Genomic DNA, 18,106 nt, shown 5'->3' with positions numbered 1-18,106 from the left:
ATTGGGGCAAGAGGGGGTGGGGTGGTAAGGAGAGAACAGAGTGCTAAACAACTTTGTTACTGGGAGATTTCCATGACAACAAAGAACTCTGGTATTTAGCAAAATCTCATCTTTATGTTTAGGATAATAAATTAATCTGTATGTTTAAAGTTGTTGGTCATTGCTAACTTGATTTTGTCTTTACTGCTGCTGTCATGCCATGAATTGTTCTGTGGAGAAATATGAGATGAGAAGTTTTAAGGGAATATATGAAATTATGTTAACAGTCAGTTCTCTTCACTCTGCCATTTATTTTTAAGAGTGTGACATATTGTATACAGAAATTCAGCAATATTTTCAAGGTTTTTCTTTTTTATAAAGATACATAGTTGCAAAAATATTGAGTTTTTTTCAAACATGTTTATGATTTGAAATGAGGAAAGATAGGGCAGGCTAGGCTTGTATCCACTGTAATTCAGAAGAGTGAAAGGGGATTTAATTAAAACATATAAAATCCTGAGAGGTCTTCCCGAATAGGTTGAATGTTGCTCCTTATGGGGAAAATTAAAACTCAGATTAACTGTTTAAGAGTGAGGGATTGCAAATTTAGGGTTTTCCTCTCAAGGTAATGTGTCTTTCAAACTCTTCCTCAAAGGGTGGTGGAAGCAGGACCTTTGAATACTTTTAAGGCACAGGTGGGCAGACTTGATGACCCAGGAGTGAAAGATTATAGGGGTGGGGATGTTGGTGGGAATGCAGAGTTGAGGTTACAGCCATGATCTTTTTAAATGGTGGAGCAGGCCTGAGGGGTCAAATGGCCATATTGGTATATTTATATGTAACTTAAAGTGACATTTGATTTGAAAACATGGGAGCTGAATTAATTTGGATACACTGACTTAATGCTTCTGTTGCTGCATTTGGTGCTGTACCACTCTCATCCGAGTGGTTAATATTGAAGCAAAAGTCAACGTTCACCTCTATCTACTTCAGTCCTGCATACACTGAAAGTAATGATTCCGATTTGGCTACATTTCTGCAGACATGATGCTCCAGTGACCATCCTTGCCTCACACCTTAAACCCAAAGTATTAGCAGACTATTTAACCGTCACTGTATTCTTGGCTGAGCCAATTTGTGTACAGACAAATTTTCCAGTAAAGGTCCCTGGATTGTGCACATGAAGCAAACTCTGTCCTTTGTCAAGATATCCTGACTTGTATCCTTGTCCTCATTTATGTTAGCTACTGTCACAATGCAGTTCTTGAGTCACCAGTTATTAATGTCATAAACTCCATGTGTCTGCATTGTAAGCAGAATACAGTGGAATACCAATAAATGTTCTTCCTGCTGGCTGAGTGATGGAGGGAAGGTCATTGAATAAATGTCATCGTGGTCAGCATAGACACTGTGGACTGAAGAGCCTGTTCCTGTGCGGTACTGTTCTATGTTCTATAACTTGACACTAAATTTTGAGGCTACCTTTAAGGACCTTGCTATATATATATATATTGTTCTGTTGGGGCAATTATGTTTGGAAGGAATCCTTGCATAGGGATGTCCAGGTACAGTATACTCTCAGCCATCTGGCATCCATGGGGAATGGGATGTGCCAGTAGCAGGAATATGCCAATTGCAGGAGAAATACTCAACAAAAACATTACTGTACATGACACACAAGTATGCTATGTATAAACGATTAAATAAATTGCCAAACTATGTCATCTCCTTACCCTTTTAAAATGTTGTTTTACACTGCAATTCTATATTTTAAAGCTAAACAGTATTGATGTAAAATACAACAAAAATAAATCAAATGAATGAATGACTGTACTCACCATCAAATGAAGTGCCAAATCTTTAAAGAGGATGTTGCTGTTAATCAGCCTACAATTGCACTGCCGTTGTGCTTAGGGTAAATAAACTAAAAATATCTTTTCACACTTATTTTGCATAATGCTTGAAATAAAATTCACTCTCTGAGCTTGTTTTCATTAAATACAAACTTATGTAGGCTATACATAGACTTTTACAGACAGCCCAGCGTGGGCTAGCTGCCACTTGAACACTTAATTCTAAATGTCCAAAGGCCAGTGCAATTAGTCCCCATGTTCTAGATACTCTAATAGCATTTCCTCAAGTTCAACACAGCTTTCCTCAAGTTGAAGACCAAAGAGGTTCAGGCTTACTCGTCTTCTTGAATAGTCCGTTAGCTTGCATGCCTTCCTTCTCTCGTGCATAAAATCTGAATGAAGAAGGTGTAACTGTGTTACAGTTTGAGTTTTAAAACATTTTCACATCCAAACAATTTTCCAAGAGACATTTTCCTCTGGCTTCCCTTCTGTTATCACTATCTTCATGAACAATAGGCTTATTACGATTCATAGCATTTTTTATGATTTCATCAGAATTTAATGTCACTTGTAACAGGAGCATCCCACTCGTCTAGTTCATCTTTCGGAAGTTTTTTCACTGGATTTTCAATTCCCAGGCTGTCCACTAATTCCTTGATTTCTTCACACTCAGTCGCCATCTTTACACACACACAATCTTTCAAAAAAATTCATCATTAAATAACCCTTCTTCAAATACGACAAGAGGCCATAGCTTTCACCAACATTTTTGCAGTGTTTCACTCTTAACTTGTTTCCATGTGCAAGCCATATTAAACAATTACATCTTTGATGGAATATTTTTGACTGGAAATCTTGCATTTTCCTTTTGTAGTTTGTGGACCATCTCATAAAGTTACAATGGTACAATATTTTTGCATATTGTATTTCGCTTTGATCCATAAGTTGAATTAAACTTCTCCCATTGACATGGAGAAAAATAGCAAAAAATATTTCCATTCACAAGTTCTCCTGCAGGAAGATGGGCAGAGTAGTTACCTAAGAAAAGCATGACTTTACTATCTTCAGGCAATCCTTTTTTAGCAATGTTCTTTATGCTTAGTACAAAAACATGATGACACCACCAAATAAATGTTTCTGCATCCATCCAGGCATTCAATATTTAATTTATGTTATTGAAAATGTGTAATGAAATAGTTTCATATGCGTAATTTTTTGCTGGTTGCTTGAGAATTCTGGATGCATAAATATTGGATAAATGAGAATTTATTCTAAGTTCCTGCCCATTTTGATGCACATCTATAGATTAAGTTAATGTGACTATTGGCGATGCTTAGAACTTATAAAATTTAGGTCAGAATGTATTCTTTCTGAAAGCTGTTGTAATATTGCATTTCTTGCTGCTTTTACTATGAAAATGTGGGTGATATTGTGTGACTAATTAATCCAATCTTTTTGAGATTGCAACACAATTAATTATTAGTAGACTCTCATATATTATTGGTTTTTGCGGGCAAACAGTTGTCTAGTAACTTCTGCTAATCAACATCACTAAACATTAAATGAGTTACACAATTTAAGAATAGATTACAAAACAATCCTCTCATATTGTCACTAAGGAACATTACTAGGAATCTGAGTATAATTAGCTAGTGAATTCATTATTGCTCTTAAATGAGAGTGATTCATCACATTTTGTGTAGTGTCATTGACTTTGATTGTTATCTAATGATTATAAAGGTTTGATACTGGCATTAACACTTGTGTTTTTGGCACTAATGACTATCCTTAAGGCGGAGGTTTTGCCTTGATGTGAAAACACTTTCATAGTGCATGCAGTGGCTTATTCTAAATTGAGCAATGTGTTGATTTGTTCCACTTCATCTTTTGCTTAGTGGTGTGGGATACATATCTTTGCAAGTTGCATGTTGGCTGTAACAGTACAAATTTTAGCATTTGAGTAAAAGTTTGTTATATAGTGCATTTTCATATGTTCAGATTACAGTTAATTAACTGACTTGTATAGTTAAAGCTTCCCACTTTACCTTACAATCTCTTGAATCCCACTTTGTCTGATTTGCCATACCGGTTTTAAGTACCCAGTAATGGATGCATTGAAATCTCACCCATCAAGATTTTGGGAAGAGGAGCCATAATCTTTGCCATCTGCCATAACCGCATTCTCAAGCCATCAGTTTCAATCACTTCCCTAGGAACTACCCAACTGAACCAGATCATTTGTAACTCAGATATCCTGTGATCCTCAGATGAAGTTTTGGCTCCATGTAGATAACTTGCATTCACTTCTACATCATTTCTTTTCAACCCACCTCCCCTCTCCTACTGAAACCTCTGATCACGTTTTTGTTAACTCAGTTTCTTTGATCTCTTAAGATCCTTTGTAAACTTGTCATCCAAAACTCTAATACCTGTCTCTACCTCCCATTTTACTCACCCATCACCTTGTGATTTGCAAGGTCTTGAATTAAAAAATCTTTTCCTTCTGTTCAGATCCCCCAAGCCTTCTTTCACCAAATCTGTAATTTTCTCCCAGCCTGCTGTGGTCTAATTTTGATTTCTGTTTGTGTTTTTTTCCACTTTTCACTGATGATCATATCATTTGTTGTCCAGAACGTAAAATCTGGAAATCCATCTCGAGACCACCTTTCTTTTCTATTAAGATGCTCCTCAAAATCTACCTCTTTAATGAGGTATTTAGGCACCTGTCAAATTTTATTTTATAATTGTCGAATGTTCAACTTTGTTAAAGGTGCTGGACATGTGCAAGTTGTTTCTTGATGTTGAACAGTCTTAATGTCTTTCTGATAAAGCAACTTTTAGCAGTGTTCTTGCAATTTGTTATTTTTATCGATAATTGAATTTAGAGATGTGAAGAATAAAATGAGGAGAAATAACAGAAGAAAAGTTGGAATAAAAATTTATGCTATGATGGAATTTGAAAGTCTCTCCATAGTAAGCAAAATCTAGACTGAAATAAAAACTCAAAAAACTCAAAAATGAAGGGATCTGTAATAATCATCAGTAACATTTGTGAGTGATGTTAAAATTTTGAAGTACTCTTCAGTTTGCAACAATTTTGAGAAGGAATTAGCATGTAGTTGTTCATGTTGTGGGCAGTTGCGGCTTGGACTCCATTGCCTAGAAAGAAGGCTGAGGAGTGTCCTTACAGAGGTCTATAAGATTCAGAGACTTCGATAGTGTAGACCTAGAAGTGTTTTCCACTTGTGTAGGAAATAAAAACACATGCTATTAATACAAGTCTTTGTCATGGAGAGGTAGAACTGAGTATTGTTACAATACGTCTGGAAGCTGATTCTGCTTTGAGATGCTCTTGCCAAGGGGCAGCATACTGATGAGACACAGGGAAGATGAGACTGTAGGGATATCAGAGGTAACAGTACAGCTATGTGAAATGAAGCCATGGCAAGTAACTTCAGCCTATGATTAGAACCAAAACATTGAAACCAGGAAACTACTATCTCACCCAGCTGGACAATGATGGATAGATTTTGGAAGTAGGATGCACGGTCAGCCTTGTTTGAGGCTGGAGATGAGGAGTCTTGAGGATAGATCAGCTTTGGCGCAATCATAAGCTGTCAGATATGGGTGGAAACCTGTTTGGAGAGATTCAGACAAAGTGCATTTTAATAAGTTGCACCTTAATTTGAATAATAGGCATTTGTGGCCAAATACCACACACCATGTGCCCTTCCTTTATCGATAATTTCCATAACTTCCTCAAATTTTTGTGGTATGTGACTTGCCTCAGTGAGGAGGTTTCTGAGTATACATCAGTTCAAGTTCTGGAAGATTACCCATTCCACACAGTTGACCACCTGATCTATTCCTATTCTGAAACAGAAATGGTGCAAATTCCACTGGTACATAGTTTACATATGAGAGCGTTTGCAAGATGGTAACCAGGGCCTTTATTTCTCTGTTTAGCCCTCTTGGCTTTTTCCATTTTTCCGCTCTTTGACTCTTCCCCTGCTTCAACTTATTCTGCTTACTTCTGCCTGTGTTATCCTTAAAGTGGAGTATTCCAATACACTCCTGGCTAGATTCCCTTGTCTTGTTCCTCAAAAACTTGATCTCATTCAAATATCTGTTTCATTCCTTGACTTGCACCAAGTTTCAACCATTAGCCCCATGCTTCATGACCCCCCCATGGCTCCCAGTTAAGTAACATGATTTTTAAAATATTCTCCAACCTATTTTCAGATCCCTCCATGACTTCAGTTCTATAAATAATACACATATGTACAAACAAGCCTCTCTGTGGTTGGTGGTGTGTACTCATCCACTATTCTTGCCAGTGTGTTTCCATTTTAATATTCTCTTAAACTTGTTTCATGAGCTGTTAAACTTCAAGCCTTAACCAGGATGAGTGCCATCCTAATGACATGTAATTTAGTTGGAAAAGGTCACTGATTACCCATACCTGATGTGACATCCTATACTTTCATTCCATTTTAAGCTGCTAGGCTTTGTGCCTGTCTGATTGGCAAAATTGTAAGTTTCCTTCCAATTGTAATTCAGGCAGATTTCAGATTTTTTACAGTGCTCTTCAGACACAACTATTACTTTGCCTAAATTGTCCAAAATAATTTTAGGTTTGTGACACTCACTGCTGTTCAGTGAATCATAAATGCCAAATCAATGATCAGATTTAACAAATGGCATCTTTGGAACAGATGTGTGTGGTAGTAACCTGAGTGAGACAGAAACCATTATCCACTGGCACATCTATCTTTACTTAAGTGAATAATTGTACTGAACCCATCTTTGAGTATCTTTCTTTGTACCAAAATAAAAGTTGAGCATAAGGTACCAGAAAATTTGATGCCTTTTTCTTTCATTTTTGGAAATTGGTAACATCAAGTGAAAGCAAAAAAAGAACTGGAGGAACTGCTTATATAAAGGATGGCAAAGAAACTGTTGACTAGGAGAAAGCAAAAAATCGCTTTCAGTTACATTAAGGTAATTCAATAGAATTACAATCCAAGTAGTTTCATGCTGCTTAGACATGTGAAAAACATTTGAGAGGCATGCACATTTCATTTAGTGATCTATAGACGGGGATTTGTTTTGACAAAATATTTTGTAGTTACTAGTTGCCGGTCAAGAAGAAGAAAAAATGGTAAATTTGCTGAGTTTAGGGAGGGTGATCAGTGGTGGTAGAACGGCAACATGATAAAATGGTAGTGCATGTATGTTAATGGTGAGATATTGACACTTATCAGTTAGAATTATTGATGACCTGACTTGTAAGTAATACAGGGTTTACTACCAGCATTGTATGTGTTTCTTTAGACAAAATAACACTTCAATTAGCTAAGGATTGACAGTAAACTGAAATAAACTGGTAAACGTTTGGAGACATGAGACTGCAGATGTTGGAATCTGGAGCAACAAACAAGATGCTGGAGGAGCAGGCAGCATCTGTGGAGGGAAATGTTGACTGTCCATTTTGTCCTTGTTTGTTACTGGTAAACCTTTGGGCTAATTACAATGTATTTTGAGTTTTTGTATGTTATCTTGACTTGTACTGCCCTTCTCTTCTCGCACCCCTCAGAGGACTTCGCTTTGAATTGGTATTGATGTTGCATAAATAAAATCTGGTACAAGGAGTTTAATTTATCTTTCCTCTGCTTTCTGTTCCCTCTGCTTCTCTCTACCTGCCTCAAGATGAACACTAGCTGGTGGTGCTGGAGGTGGATTCTTTCTTGCATCATTAAATGAATATTTTTATTAAATTTTATGAATTTCCACTGATCCATTTCATAGGTTTTAAATTGCATCTGCAACTGTTTATGCTTTTCATTTTTGAGCCTCCATGTGATAGACTTGTGCAGTTCTGGATAGGGTGGAAATGAGTTATGTAGGGCAGGTGATCTTAACTGTTAAAAGGTGATTATTGTGACAAGTGTAGATTCCAGTCAAAATTTATTTAGGTCTGCATTGAACTGATAAGAAAGTTAGCAGCTTTGATGTATCATCCATCCATAGGATGACGCTGAGCACAATAGAGAGTATGTGGATTCCCAAAGATAAGTGATCACATGTTTAGATTAATGTGATTGGGCTACAACTGTATTTTATAATGAAGAATGGTGAATAATCTGGTATTTCACGTTTTCTACTCGAACGTTGAATTTTCTGTATATGACCCCTCTCTGTCAGCACTTACAATTCCTGTGAGTGCGGTGATTTATTTCTTTTTTAAATTTCAAATTCACTGACAGATTTAATCAGTTTGACTTCCAGGCTGATTAATACATTTAGAAAAAAATTTTGTTAAATAGGTTAAACTTTGTTATTTTTTTTCTAACAGAGGTCTACAATTTTTCTAAGAAAAAATTGTTGTGGCATTCTCTAGCCACACCCCTCCTTCACCACTACTCCTCACCCCAGAGGAAAAAATTCAAGGAAGTTTCACTTGGTTGGATTTCTGTGATGCAGATTGCCTAATGAGGAATCATATACTCTTTGGTGTTTAGAAGAATGAGAAGTTATCTTTCTGAAACACAAGATTCCATGGGAAATAACATTGATTGCTAAATCAATACCAAGAGTGCTGTATTTTTTTTTGAGATTTGTTTTTGACAATTGTGGAAATTTGCTCTGCACAAATGGAATGCCATATTCACACCCAAAGAAGTAACTTTGAAATTCATTTTACTTATGGGGGACTTTGGTGTGTCCTGAGGATGTAAAATGTTGTATATAAATAAATTCATTTATTCTTATCAACACTGCTACCATGAACTCCCCATTAAATGTGGAAAATTGGTGTAACTGGAATATGGGTAAATTACAGCAAAAATTGTTGACATAAGTAAGTTAGTCTGTTGGACTTCGCACACATATATGAAATATTCAGCTGAAATGGTATTGATTGAAGTTGGTCAGCATTAACTACTTTAAGCATAAGACTGCTGAGTCAGGCAATTCATTATTTTACACAGGACAGAACCCATGTAACTTGATATGACAGAGTTAAAACACAGTCTTTCAAAGCTTGTAACTTGTGCTTAAATCCAACTCGAACTAATTGGACAATAGTTTCTGATTGGTGAGGAACTAAACCTTGGTTCTAAGCAGGTATATCTTTGCTGCTCAGAGCTTGCTGTTAATTGAAAGAAAAAATGTGTATGTTTGGAACAGGAATTTAGTAATAACTGATTTTAAGGAACTGGAGAAATATTTCTGCTGTGAAGTCGAGGTCTGCTTAGCTTGGAAGTGAAATATATTGGAGTTTTGCCACCTCTTATCATTTTCTGATGATGACAATTGAAATACTTTCTGTAATACATTGGAGGTTTATTCATATTTTTGGTAGCCAAAACAGTGCCATAATATGTGACTTTTATTGGTGACGGTTGACAGTTTTTCATGTTGATGGGGATGATGGCTTGTAGCTGATCCTGAACATGCCTCCACTTTCCTGTAAGCATGTTCTGACAACAATGACATTTGAGAAGGGATATAGTAGTTAGTTTTCCATTGACTAGCCTTGGGATACAAAAAGGCACCAGCTTTATTGCTGCCTTAAGTGACATTGGAAAATTAACTCTGAATCTTGCTCCAAAGTCAGTATAAGAATATTATAAGTGTAGGGGTGACATGCTTGGCTTAATTCCACAGCTAGCAGTTAATTTACTCACTGAGGTGTAAATGAGGAATTTGAGTCAAGTTTACATAGTTTGTAACCAACCTAGGTGGAACTGAGTACCAAAGCTAAGCAAACAAAGTGGCAGAATATAGTCTTGGGATTAAATTTTAAATTTAGCAGCAGCATGCAAAAGAGGAAAAAAAGCACTATTTGGACCTGCGCACTAGCCCTACTTCATTACATTTAAGTATACATTTACAGATGGTGATGCAAAGACGTGCTCTTTTAAAATGCCTTAAAATCACTGAAAGTCAAATCCTAAAGTGCTCTCACTGTGCATGCACCATTTTGAAGGCAGTTGACTTGGTATGTTTTGTGTATCAGTTGTGGTTGCAGGAATACGCTGATGTGAACCAAAAATGTGTTCTGGTATTTTCTTCGGAAAGTCTGCATATATTCAAGTGTGCCTATTACAATTACGTTTGTTTAACAGAATGGCCTGAGCACGGTTTTATAATGGCATCTGTTTCTAGCAAGTCTTGGAAATGATCATCAAAAAAACCGCAGATGAAATAAAACAGAAAATGCTGGAAGAACACAACAGGTCAGGCAGCTTTGGTGGAAGGCAAAATAGTTGATGTTTCAGGTTGAAGCCATTTCCTCGGAGTTGACTAAGTGTCTTCCAGCTCAAAAATTAGCTTCATTTCTCTTTCCACAGACTGACCTGACCTGCTGAGTGTTTCCAGCATTTTACTGTAATTTATGTGTAAATACAGTTCAGAGGTGGGATGGTATGTGTGAAACAAACCTTTTTCAGAGTTGAGGGAGTACATGCTGATTATTTAGTATTTGGCATTCCCATTTATTGTGACAACCTAGTAAAATTAGCAACATGACAAAATTAATATCTCTTGACCAGTTGTCCAACCATCTTAACAGGAATTCAACATCTGCACATTGCGATATAGCATTGTGATCTGGGAAAACACTGGAGCAACACTGTTGCCAATTCTGCAACATCCTTTACTCCTTCCCTCCTCTGCTCCCTCTCTGTTGAGCTTCTCTGGGCCATGGAGCTTCACCCAAGAACCAGTCAGGTCTGACAGGGATCTAATATTACAGATTCTTAGGAAACATGGTCCACATCTGTGTTTTCTGTTACATTTTAGTTATCCTAATGACCTGCCATTTCAGTACTAACCTATGCAAAACTATCAACCATTTTGTACTCTGGACCAGGCTCATTTTCAACCGAATTTGAGGCAAACTTGATCAGTTTTTGCAGAAGAGGGTGTTCATTCCTTGATTTGGGGCAAGAACAAAATCTTGCTGCCTGAAATAAAAAGAATAAAAGATGAGTTTGTACCAGTGGATACAATTTTAAAACCTCCAGAAACTATCTGAACACTTCAGTACAGTAATGTTAATTTGTTGCATGACCTTGGTTTCTGAGTAACACTGATATGCCATCCCTTAACCACAACATGCTGTTCAAATGGAACTGTTATGAATCTGGTGTCATTAATTATTATTATTATATGCTCTCCAGGGAGACATCAGTGTATAAAATGAATTGAAGTTTTATTGTATGGTTGTCGTTATTGAATGTTGTCATTCTGTAGCATGGTTGCTTAAATAGCTGTGATAAATATTATCCATTCTCCTGATGGCTTTACAATAAAACCGCCATCTTTCTAATAATAAGCCATTGATGCCAACAGCAACCAATAAATCATAAATAATTTAGGCGATAGAGTAGTAATGTCCTTGAACTGGCTGCCATACTCACCGCCAAGGGAAGGCAACAATTAATTATCCTAAGTGGCTTCTGATGAGTAGTACATCTGCAGATCCTGGTTTAGTGGAATTTTCTTTCGCTGTGATGTTCTTTATGAAAAGAGTCTGCAGATGTGCTTTAAGTACAGAACTTGAGTGAGATAGTTGAGATCCGATCTGATTGATCGAACAGTTTCGGAGGAAGAGGGGGAGATCATTCAAAGCATTGCTTTCCTGTCTTAACAACTTTTCTTGCACTCTTTCTGCTGTAGGTCAAGAGGTGGTTTTCAAGTGCCTTGGTGAAGGGATACTTGACAATGCATTTCAAGGATATAATGCTTGTATTTTTGCCTATGGACAGACAGGTAAGATGTACTACAGGTGACTGATTAATTTGCAAGAGAACAATTGGTTTGAAGTTAAGTTACATTATTCATTATTGCTGGAATTGAAGGACCATTGATAAGAAACTCGTGATCCACCTTAATGGTCCGTTATTAACTATGTGATTTTAAAAAGTACAAACTTCTCAATTTGTCAGCACAGCAGGAGATCTTAAATCTATTTTATCTGTGCCAGCTTTTAGCTAGAGCAATCCAGAATTCATCCCACTGCTCCAGTATTTGTTAATGCCAAAGTGTCTTTGTCTCTTTCAAATACGTATCCAAATTTATTTCTGTCCTGGGCATAGGATTAGAAAAGATGAGATAAGATTTCTTTCTTGGTCAAATGTACATCAAAACACACAGTGAAATGCATCTTTGCGTAGAATGTTCTGGGGGTAGCCTGCAAGTGTCGCCACTCTTCCAGCGCCAACATAGCATGCCCACGACTTCATAACCCATACGTCATTGGAATGTGGGAGGAAACCAGAGCACCCGGAGGAAACCAACGCAGTCATGTGGAGAACGTGCAAACTCCTTAAAGATAGCAGCCGGAATTGAACCTGGGTCACTGGTGCTGTAATAGTGTTACGCTAACCGCTACACTACCGTGCTGCCTCAGTATCAACCAAATATTACCAACCCGTAGCCAAATATTACATGCTCCAGAATCCTCTTACATGAATAGATTTCTTATGACATCACTTGGTGAATATTTTACCTTAATTGCAACTTAACATAAAATGAAGAAATAGTCTTATCCTGTTCATGCCATCAAGACAGTTTTTTGAAAATAACAGGTCTCTTTTAATATTTCTCTGGCCTTCTTCATTTCATTAGAAGCAGTTCCAGCATCACAGATGTAGGCTCAAAGAAAATGCAGTTGAGCCAATGTTCTGGAAACAGTATTGCACTTGCCTGAACTAATTAACTAATTTTAAAAAGGACACATAGCAGATGCTTCCCATATCTGTAATCATCCTGGTAAATCTATATCATATACTGCTGTTGTTTTAATGCTCTTGCTGCAATGGCCATCTGAAACGGCATGCAGCATTTTGTGCTCTAAACAATAATATGTTCATATTTGTCCATACATGTGAAATTTATGCACCTATTTTTAAACATTTTATTTGTGACATTCATAGAAATTGTAGTATTTTGTCAAAATTCAAGAGGATGAAAGGTCTTCGACCTGAAAGTTAAGTCTGTTTCTCTTTCCATAGATGGTGCCTGATCTACTGTGTGTTTCCAAGATTTTTATTAATGTGCACTTGAACTTGGAAAGAACTATTATTTGAACCTCAGGCTGTTTCTGGTGTTACTCTTCAGCATTGTGTTGAAGTGTTGGTTACTCTTCCATTCCTTGGGCTTCCTCCCAAACTCGGTTGCCTTATATTTATTTGCATTAAGCTCCACCTGCCAGCCAGTTGCTTATTCTGCTTTTGTCTTCCTGAGGTCTTACTATATTTCTTGCTTCTGTTTGCCAAACAGCCACCTTGTGTACTGTTGATAAATTGAAGATTATTTTGTTATTAAAGTCAGATATATATAATGAGAATAAAAGTAAGTCGAAAATTCTAATATGTAGCATGTCACCTGTTTTTTGGTTTAGTTCCTACAAGTTCAGAATGTGGTGGTTCACTTGGATATGATTAAAAGGAAAGAAATGGAGTACCAGTGGGTTGGTGGGTGGGAATGATGGGGCAGGTGAATGGAGAAAGAAGGTTAAAAGTAAATTTTGAGGTTTCAAGCAACAGTTTTTTTTTGGTGTAAATTTATAAATTCCCTCTATATAATGTTTCTTTTTTGGATCCATGTCTGAGAGGAAATGTGTACCTCAATTGCAATTGTGAAAAATTGCTATATAAATAAATACTTCTCAGCACCAAGCATAACTCTTCCCTTTTACAATATTTGTATTCAGGCTCAGGAAAGTCTTTCTCAATGATGGGCAGTGTTGATGTACCAGGCCTCATACCTCGTCTCTGTGGTGCATTGTTTGGAAGAGTCTCGAAAGAAGAAAATGAATCCCATACATTTAAAGTGGAAGTGTCATATATGGAGATCTATAATGAAAAGGTTCGCGATCTTCTTGATCCAAAAGGGTGAGTACAAACTGAGACATTGTCTTGCTTTTGTCATTCATTTTCATTGAGGAATTATGTAACCTACCTCACATTTAAGACTGAAAAGTTATTTACTATTGAAGTATCTATTGCACATTCATATTGCTGTCTGGTAGTTGAACTGGCCACTTGTTGTTTGGTTGGGTGTCCTGGTAGCGATAATTTACGCATGCTCCTGCATTTGATTCCAAAACCCATATGCTTCAGTGAATGTTCTGAAATGTTTACTTGGAGTCATAGAATCATACAGCATGGAAACGGGCCATTCAGCCCAACCTATCCATGCCGACCAGTAGATACCCATCTCCCAGCATTTTGTCCATAGCCTCCTATGCCTCGGTGATTCAAGTGCTCATCTAGACACTCCTTAAATGCTGTCAGCGACCCAGCTTCGACGCTCTCAACTTACCTGGCTTGTTATTCGCATTATTTTTTCTGTGATACACTTCTCATGTGATGGTGATATTTTGTTAATGTGTTGCCGGACTCTTCCATTATTTGGGGTATCATGTTTCCATCTGATCCTATTGTTCTCCTGCCCAACCCCCTCATGTCCACAGATTGTCAGGCTTCAGAAGATTGGGTTCATGCTCCCTTCTAAACCTCCAGGCTAATTTTATCACCTTACTCAAACACGAGTTCTTATCAGTTTCCACAGCCTTATTATTGAAATTATTGACCTATTTGGTGAAGCTCTCTAATTTTTCTTCTTGGGAAGTTGACCTTTCTTTTATCTTCACCAATCCACTCTAGCATTTTTGAGGTGAAACGACATGTTTTAAATCAATTTATGAAAGCTCCCTTCTCTGGGAATGAGAACTTTGACTTGGTCATCTCATTAGAATAATGGATTGAATTGCATTTTTAATAGTTGTTCATACACAAAGCATGCTCATGAAATGAATCAAGGATATTACTGTACTACCAATTATTCAACCAATCAGCTTGTTTTTGGGATGTGGGAAGTAACTGGAGCACCGGGGGAAATCCGAGTGGTCACAGGGAGAGTATACAAACCACAGAGACAGCACAGGTCAGGATTCAACCTAGACACTCAGTTGTGAGGCAGCAGCACTATCTACTGCACCATTGTGCTACTAACTTGCAGGTGAGACTCTTTCAGGTGAGATAATCAACCGGGGATGCAGCTATTCACTTGCATGGATTTAGCATCTCTTGAAAGTATTAGAAACAGTTATACAACACAGAACAGTCCCTTTGAACCGTCGTGCCCATGTTGATTGAGAGGATGGAGTTATTTGTTCTAGTCAAAATTCCTTCTCATAGGACTTAACAATGTACAAAAATCTTGCTGCATTTACCTCCAAGAAAGTGCCTCACCACCATCATCTGAGGGGCAATTGATGACAGGCAGTAAATGCCTGTCTTGTCAGAGGTGCCAATACTTCTCCCTTTAAAACAAAAATTGCCTCAAGATTTGTTGCAGCATGAATTAAAAATGGTCAAGAATGTTTAAGGAAGATACCAGGAGAATCTTACTTGGATAAAAAGTCAAGAATATTTTGAGGATTTTGCAGGTTAGCTATCGGGACTATACTTTTGTTTAGGAGTCGTTCATTGCCTGTAGAGCACTCGGGATTGCTTGTGGATTTTATGCATCGGTTATGGCTCAGTTGGTAGCATTCTAGTCTGAGTTAGTAAATTGTGAGTTCAAGTCCCACTCCGCAGACTTGACCATAACAATCTATGCTGATGCTTCAGTCGAGAACAAGGAAGTGCTGAGTAATACAGTCTATCAGAAGAGATGTTAAATCAACGTCTTGTCTGAGCTCTGAGATGGGTGTACAAGATTTGATGGCAATATTTCAAAAGAAGAACTGTGGAGTAATCCCAGGTGTCCTGTCAGATGTTTAGCCAATCAGGTCACCATGTTATTATCATGTAAATATAGGAGCTGTGAACTTTCCTACCTGAATTCAAGTGTCTCATTGGCTGTAATATGCTTTGGAATGTTGAAATGTTATGAAATGGGCTCGACAGTGACAAACTTTTCTTATTTCTGGTGTCCGATGAAGCAGTACATCCACGGTCTTTATTTCTTCCTGAAAGAAGAAAGTCTTGTCAGCTGTTTGTGCATTACAACTTCTGAAATTTCACACTGCCACAAACTAGATTATAACCACTAAAGTAGCTCCAGGATTGTGAGTGGCTTGGAGGTGACCCTGTCCTTTTAAGTGGTACGTTAATTGTTTTCAAACTCTTGCATAATTGTGAAAATGGCAAGGAAATTCCTAAGCCACAGGCCACGAGGCTTATCCATTTTTGTATTTGTGGTTAAGTCATCAGGAAATGTTTTAAAATTCACAAGGTGCGAACAATGTAGTTTTTATGAGCTGTTAAAGCTTGAAAAATGCAGTTTGTCCTTCAACATGCCCAGTTTTAATCTTCATGTAATGTTGCATTAGGTCAGATCAAAAGTAAAGAGAAAAATTGTTCTGAATGATGTATATAATGAATCTTTTAGTTCAGCATTGTGAAACCTTCTGCAGTTTCCAGTATATTGGAACCCCTTATCACTAACAGTGCAATTCAACTTAGCTGTGCTGCTTGATAAATTGTAACAATTGAAAGCCATGGACTGTCTTGGAAAAACGATGTCCTTCATTGACGCAAAAGAATGCGACTGATGTTTGTATTTTTATCTTTTTTTAAAGAAAGTCATCAGGAGAGCCAGCTATAGTCTGCAGAACTTCTTCCCTCACCATCCACTCTCACATTCTCCCACAATTTTTCTGTACCACTAAATCTGTTGATTGCCTTTGGAGGTTCACTTGATACTGCCTTGTCACGTGTTTGGCCTCCTGTTACAAGAAAGGCTTGAAAATGCATTCCAGATTCATTGGGAAGCGTGGAATTTGGTTTCTTTGTAATTTGTGTGTGCACTTGGCAGGCACACGATGTCGAAGTGTCCTGAGCTAGCTGAAGACTTTCCTCTGTGTTCAGTGATCTCATTCCATCATTGGCTTTCATGATATTCTGTGCTTGGTTGTTTAGCTAGAGTCCACATGTATTCAGTGATATTTGGTGGTTGCTCACCAGCCTCCAGAGAAAGTGGGTCCTCATCAGTAGCGGGCAACAATGAATCAAACTTGGGTGTGGCTCTGTTCTAATCAAATCTTATTTTAATTCATCCTTGTAAATCTTTTACGTTTAGGGTGCCAAGTTTCTTTATGTGGTGTATGCATGCTTTTAATCAGTTGTAGGATGTGGCAGCAGGAGCAGCAACAAATGTTTTCACAAAGCATCTTGTGCTTAAACTGATGTGAAGGGAATTTTAGTGCTCGCTTTAATTTTACTCAGCTCTTTCTCACGCAGTTTAGAAAACTTGCTCGAGTTTATTTGCGTTGAGGTACTTTTTCCAGCTGTGTTCAGCAATTTCTGAAGAATACATGAGAATTGAAGCCTTGAAACAAAATGTTTTTTTCCCCCTAGCGTGAGCTATTCCTTTTGCGTCCCTCTTGGTTCAAAAGGTTAGATTCATGATCTATTCAGCCAGTCTGCTGCTGTGCAGAGGTGGCCTCAACCAACTGCTTAATACTCAGCAGTGTTTGTAGAGTTGGCCCAGTTCCTGGAGCCATTATTGATGTGACCACCACCTAGATTGCCACCTCCATCTCTGCCATTAAGTGAAAACAGCCAGAATAGCTGGAAAAAAATAACCTTGTTGAAAATCCCAGTGAGCACGATAAGTTGGGAAAATTCCTTCTTCCTGTTGCCTCCCTCCTACATCCCAGCAATAACAAATTTACAGCTAAAAATTGTTTCCAAACAGTTCAGCCCACCTAGAAATACATAGCCATGCCATGGCATTTAATCGACTGGTGCATGTCTCAAAGCTGTGAAGTTGTAATATGAATGCAGTCTGAGCTGACTTGGTCCATGGAGATATGGACCCCCTAGTGTATACATGTGACTTGCAAATGTCACTTATGACTCTCAAAGGAAAAATTTGACTTTTCAGAATCTGAAATGCAAACAAGAAGAACAGAGCAGGATATCAGCCAAAGTGTGTTTTTATTAAATGATTGATGGAACAATAAAGTAGTTAAAATTGCTGTTATTTTTAAGCATTTGAAATTGCCAAGTAAAATCATGTTATTTTTATTTAAAGTGAATAGTGTTGCTGCTACACCAAGTCTAGTGTATAAAATATGGGTAGCCATAGCAGACTGCAAATGTTCCACACCTATTCACATCCTGACATCCCCTGGTATCAAAGAATGTTGTAATGACTCGTGCCAGATTCATTGCTGAGTCTGGTACTTGTTTTTAATGGAGGGAGGATTGCGTCATAGTTCTAAAATGTATGTAAGAATTTTAAGTGGCAAA

The 18,106-nt window shown here is 37.6% G+C and overlaps 1 protein-coding gene across 8 annotated transcripts in view; it reads left to right on the top strand.

The window, feature by feature from the left end:
- kif13a (kinesin family member 13A) overlaps nt 1-18,106 on the top strand; it is a 188,081-nt gene that overhangs the window by 72,639 nt on the left and 97,336 nt on the right. For all 8 annotated transcript variants that reach the window (XM_052017039.1, XM_052017037.1, XM_052017038.1 and 5 more), the window contains 2 exons: nt 11,517-11,609; nt 13,555-13,735. In XM_052017039.1, coding sequence (XP_051872999.1) covers nt 11,517-11,609; nt 13,555-13,735 — 274 coding nt within the window. The remainder of the gene's footprint in view (nt 1-11,516; nt 11,610-13,554; nt 13,736-18,106) is intronic.

The sequence above is a fragment of the Pristis pectinata genome, chromosome 5 (genome assembly GCF_009764475.1).
Source record: "Pristis pectinata isolate sPriPec2 chromosome 5, sPriPec2.1.pri, whole genome shotgun sequence".
NCBI classification, from domain to species: domain Eukaryota; kingdom Metazoa; phylum Chordata; class Chondrichthyes; order Rhinopristiformes; family Pristidae; genus Pristis; species Pristis pectinata.
The sequence above is the reverse complement of the archived record's forward strand: the minus strand, read 5'-3'. Positions and strand labels throughout refer to the sequence as shown.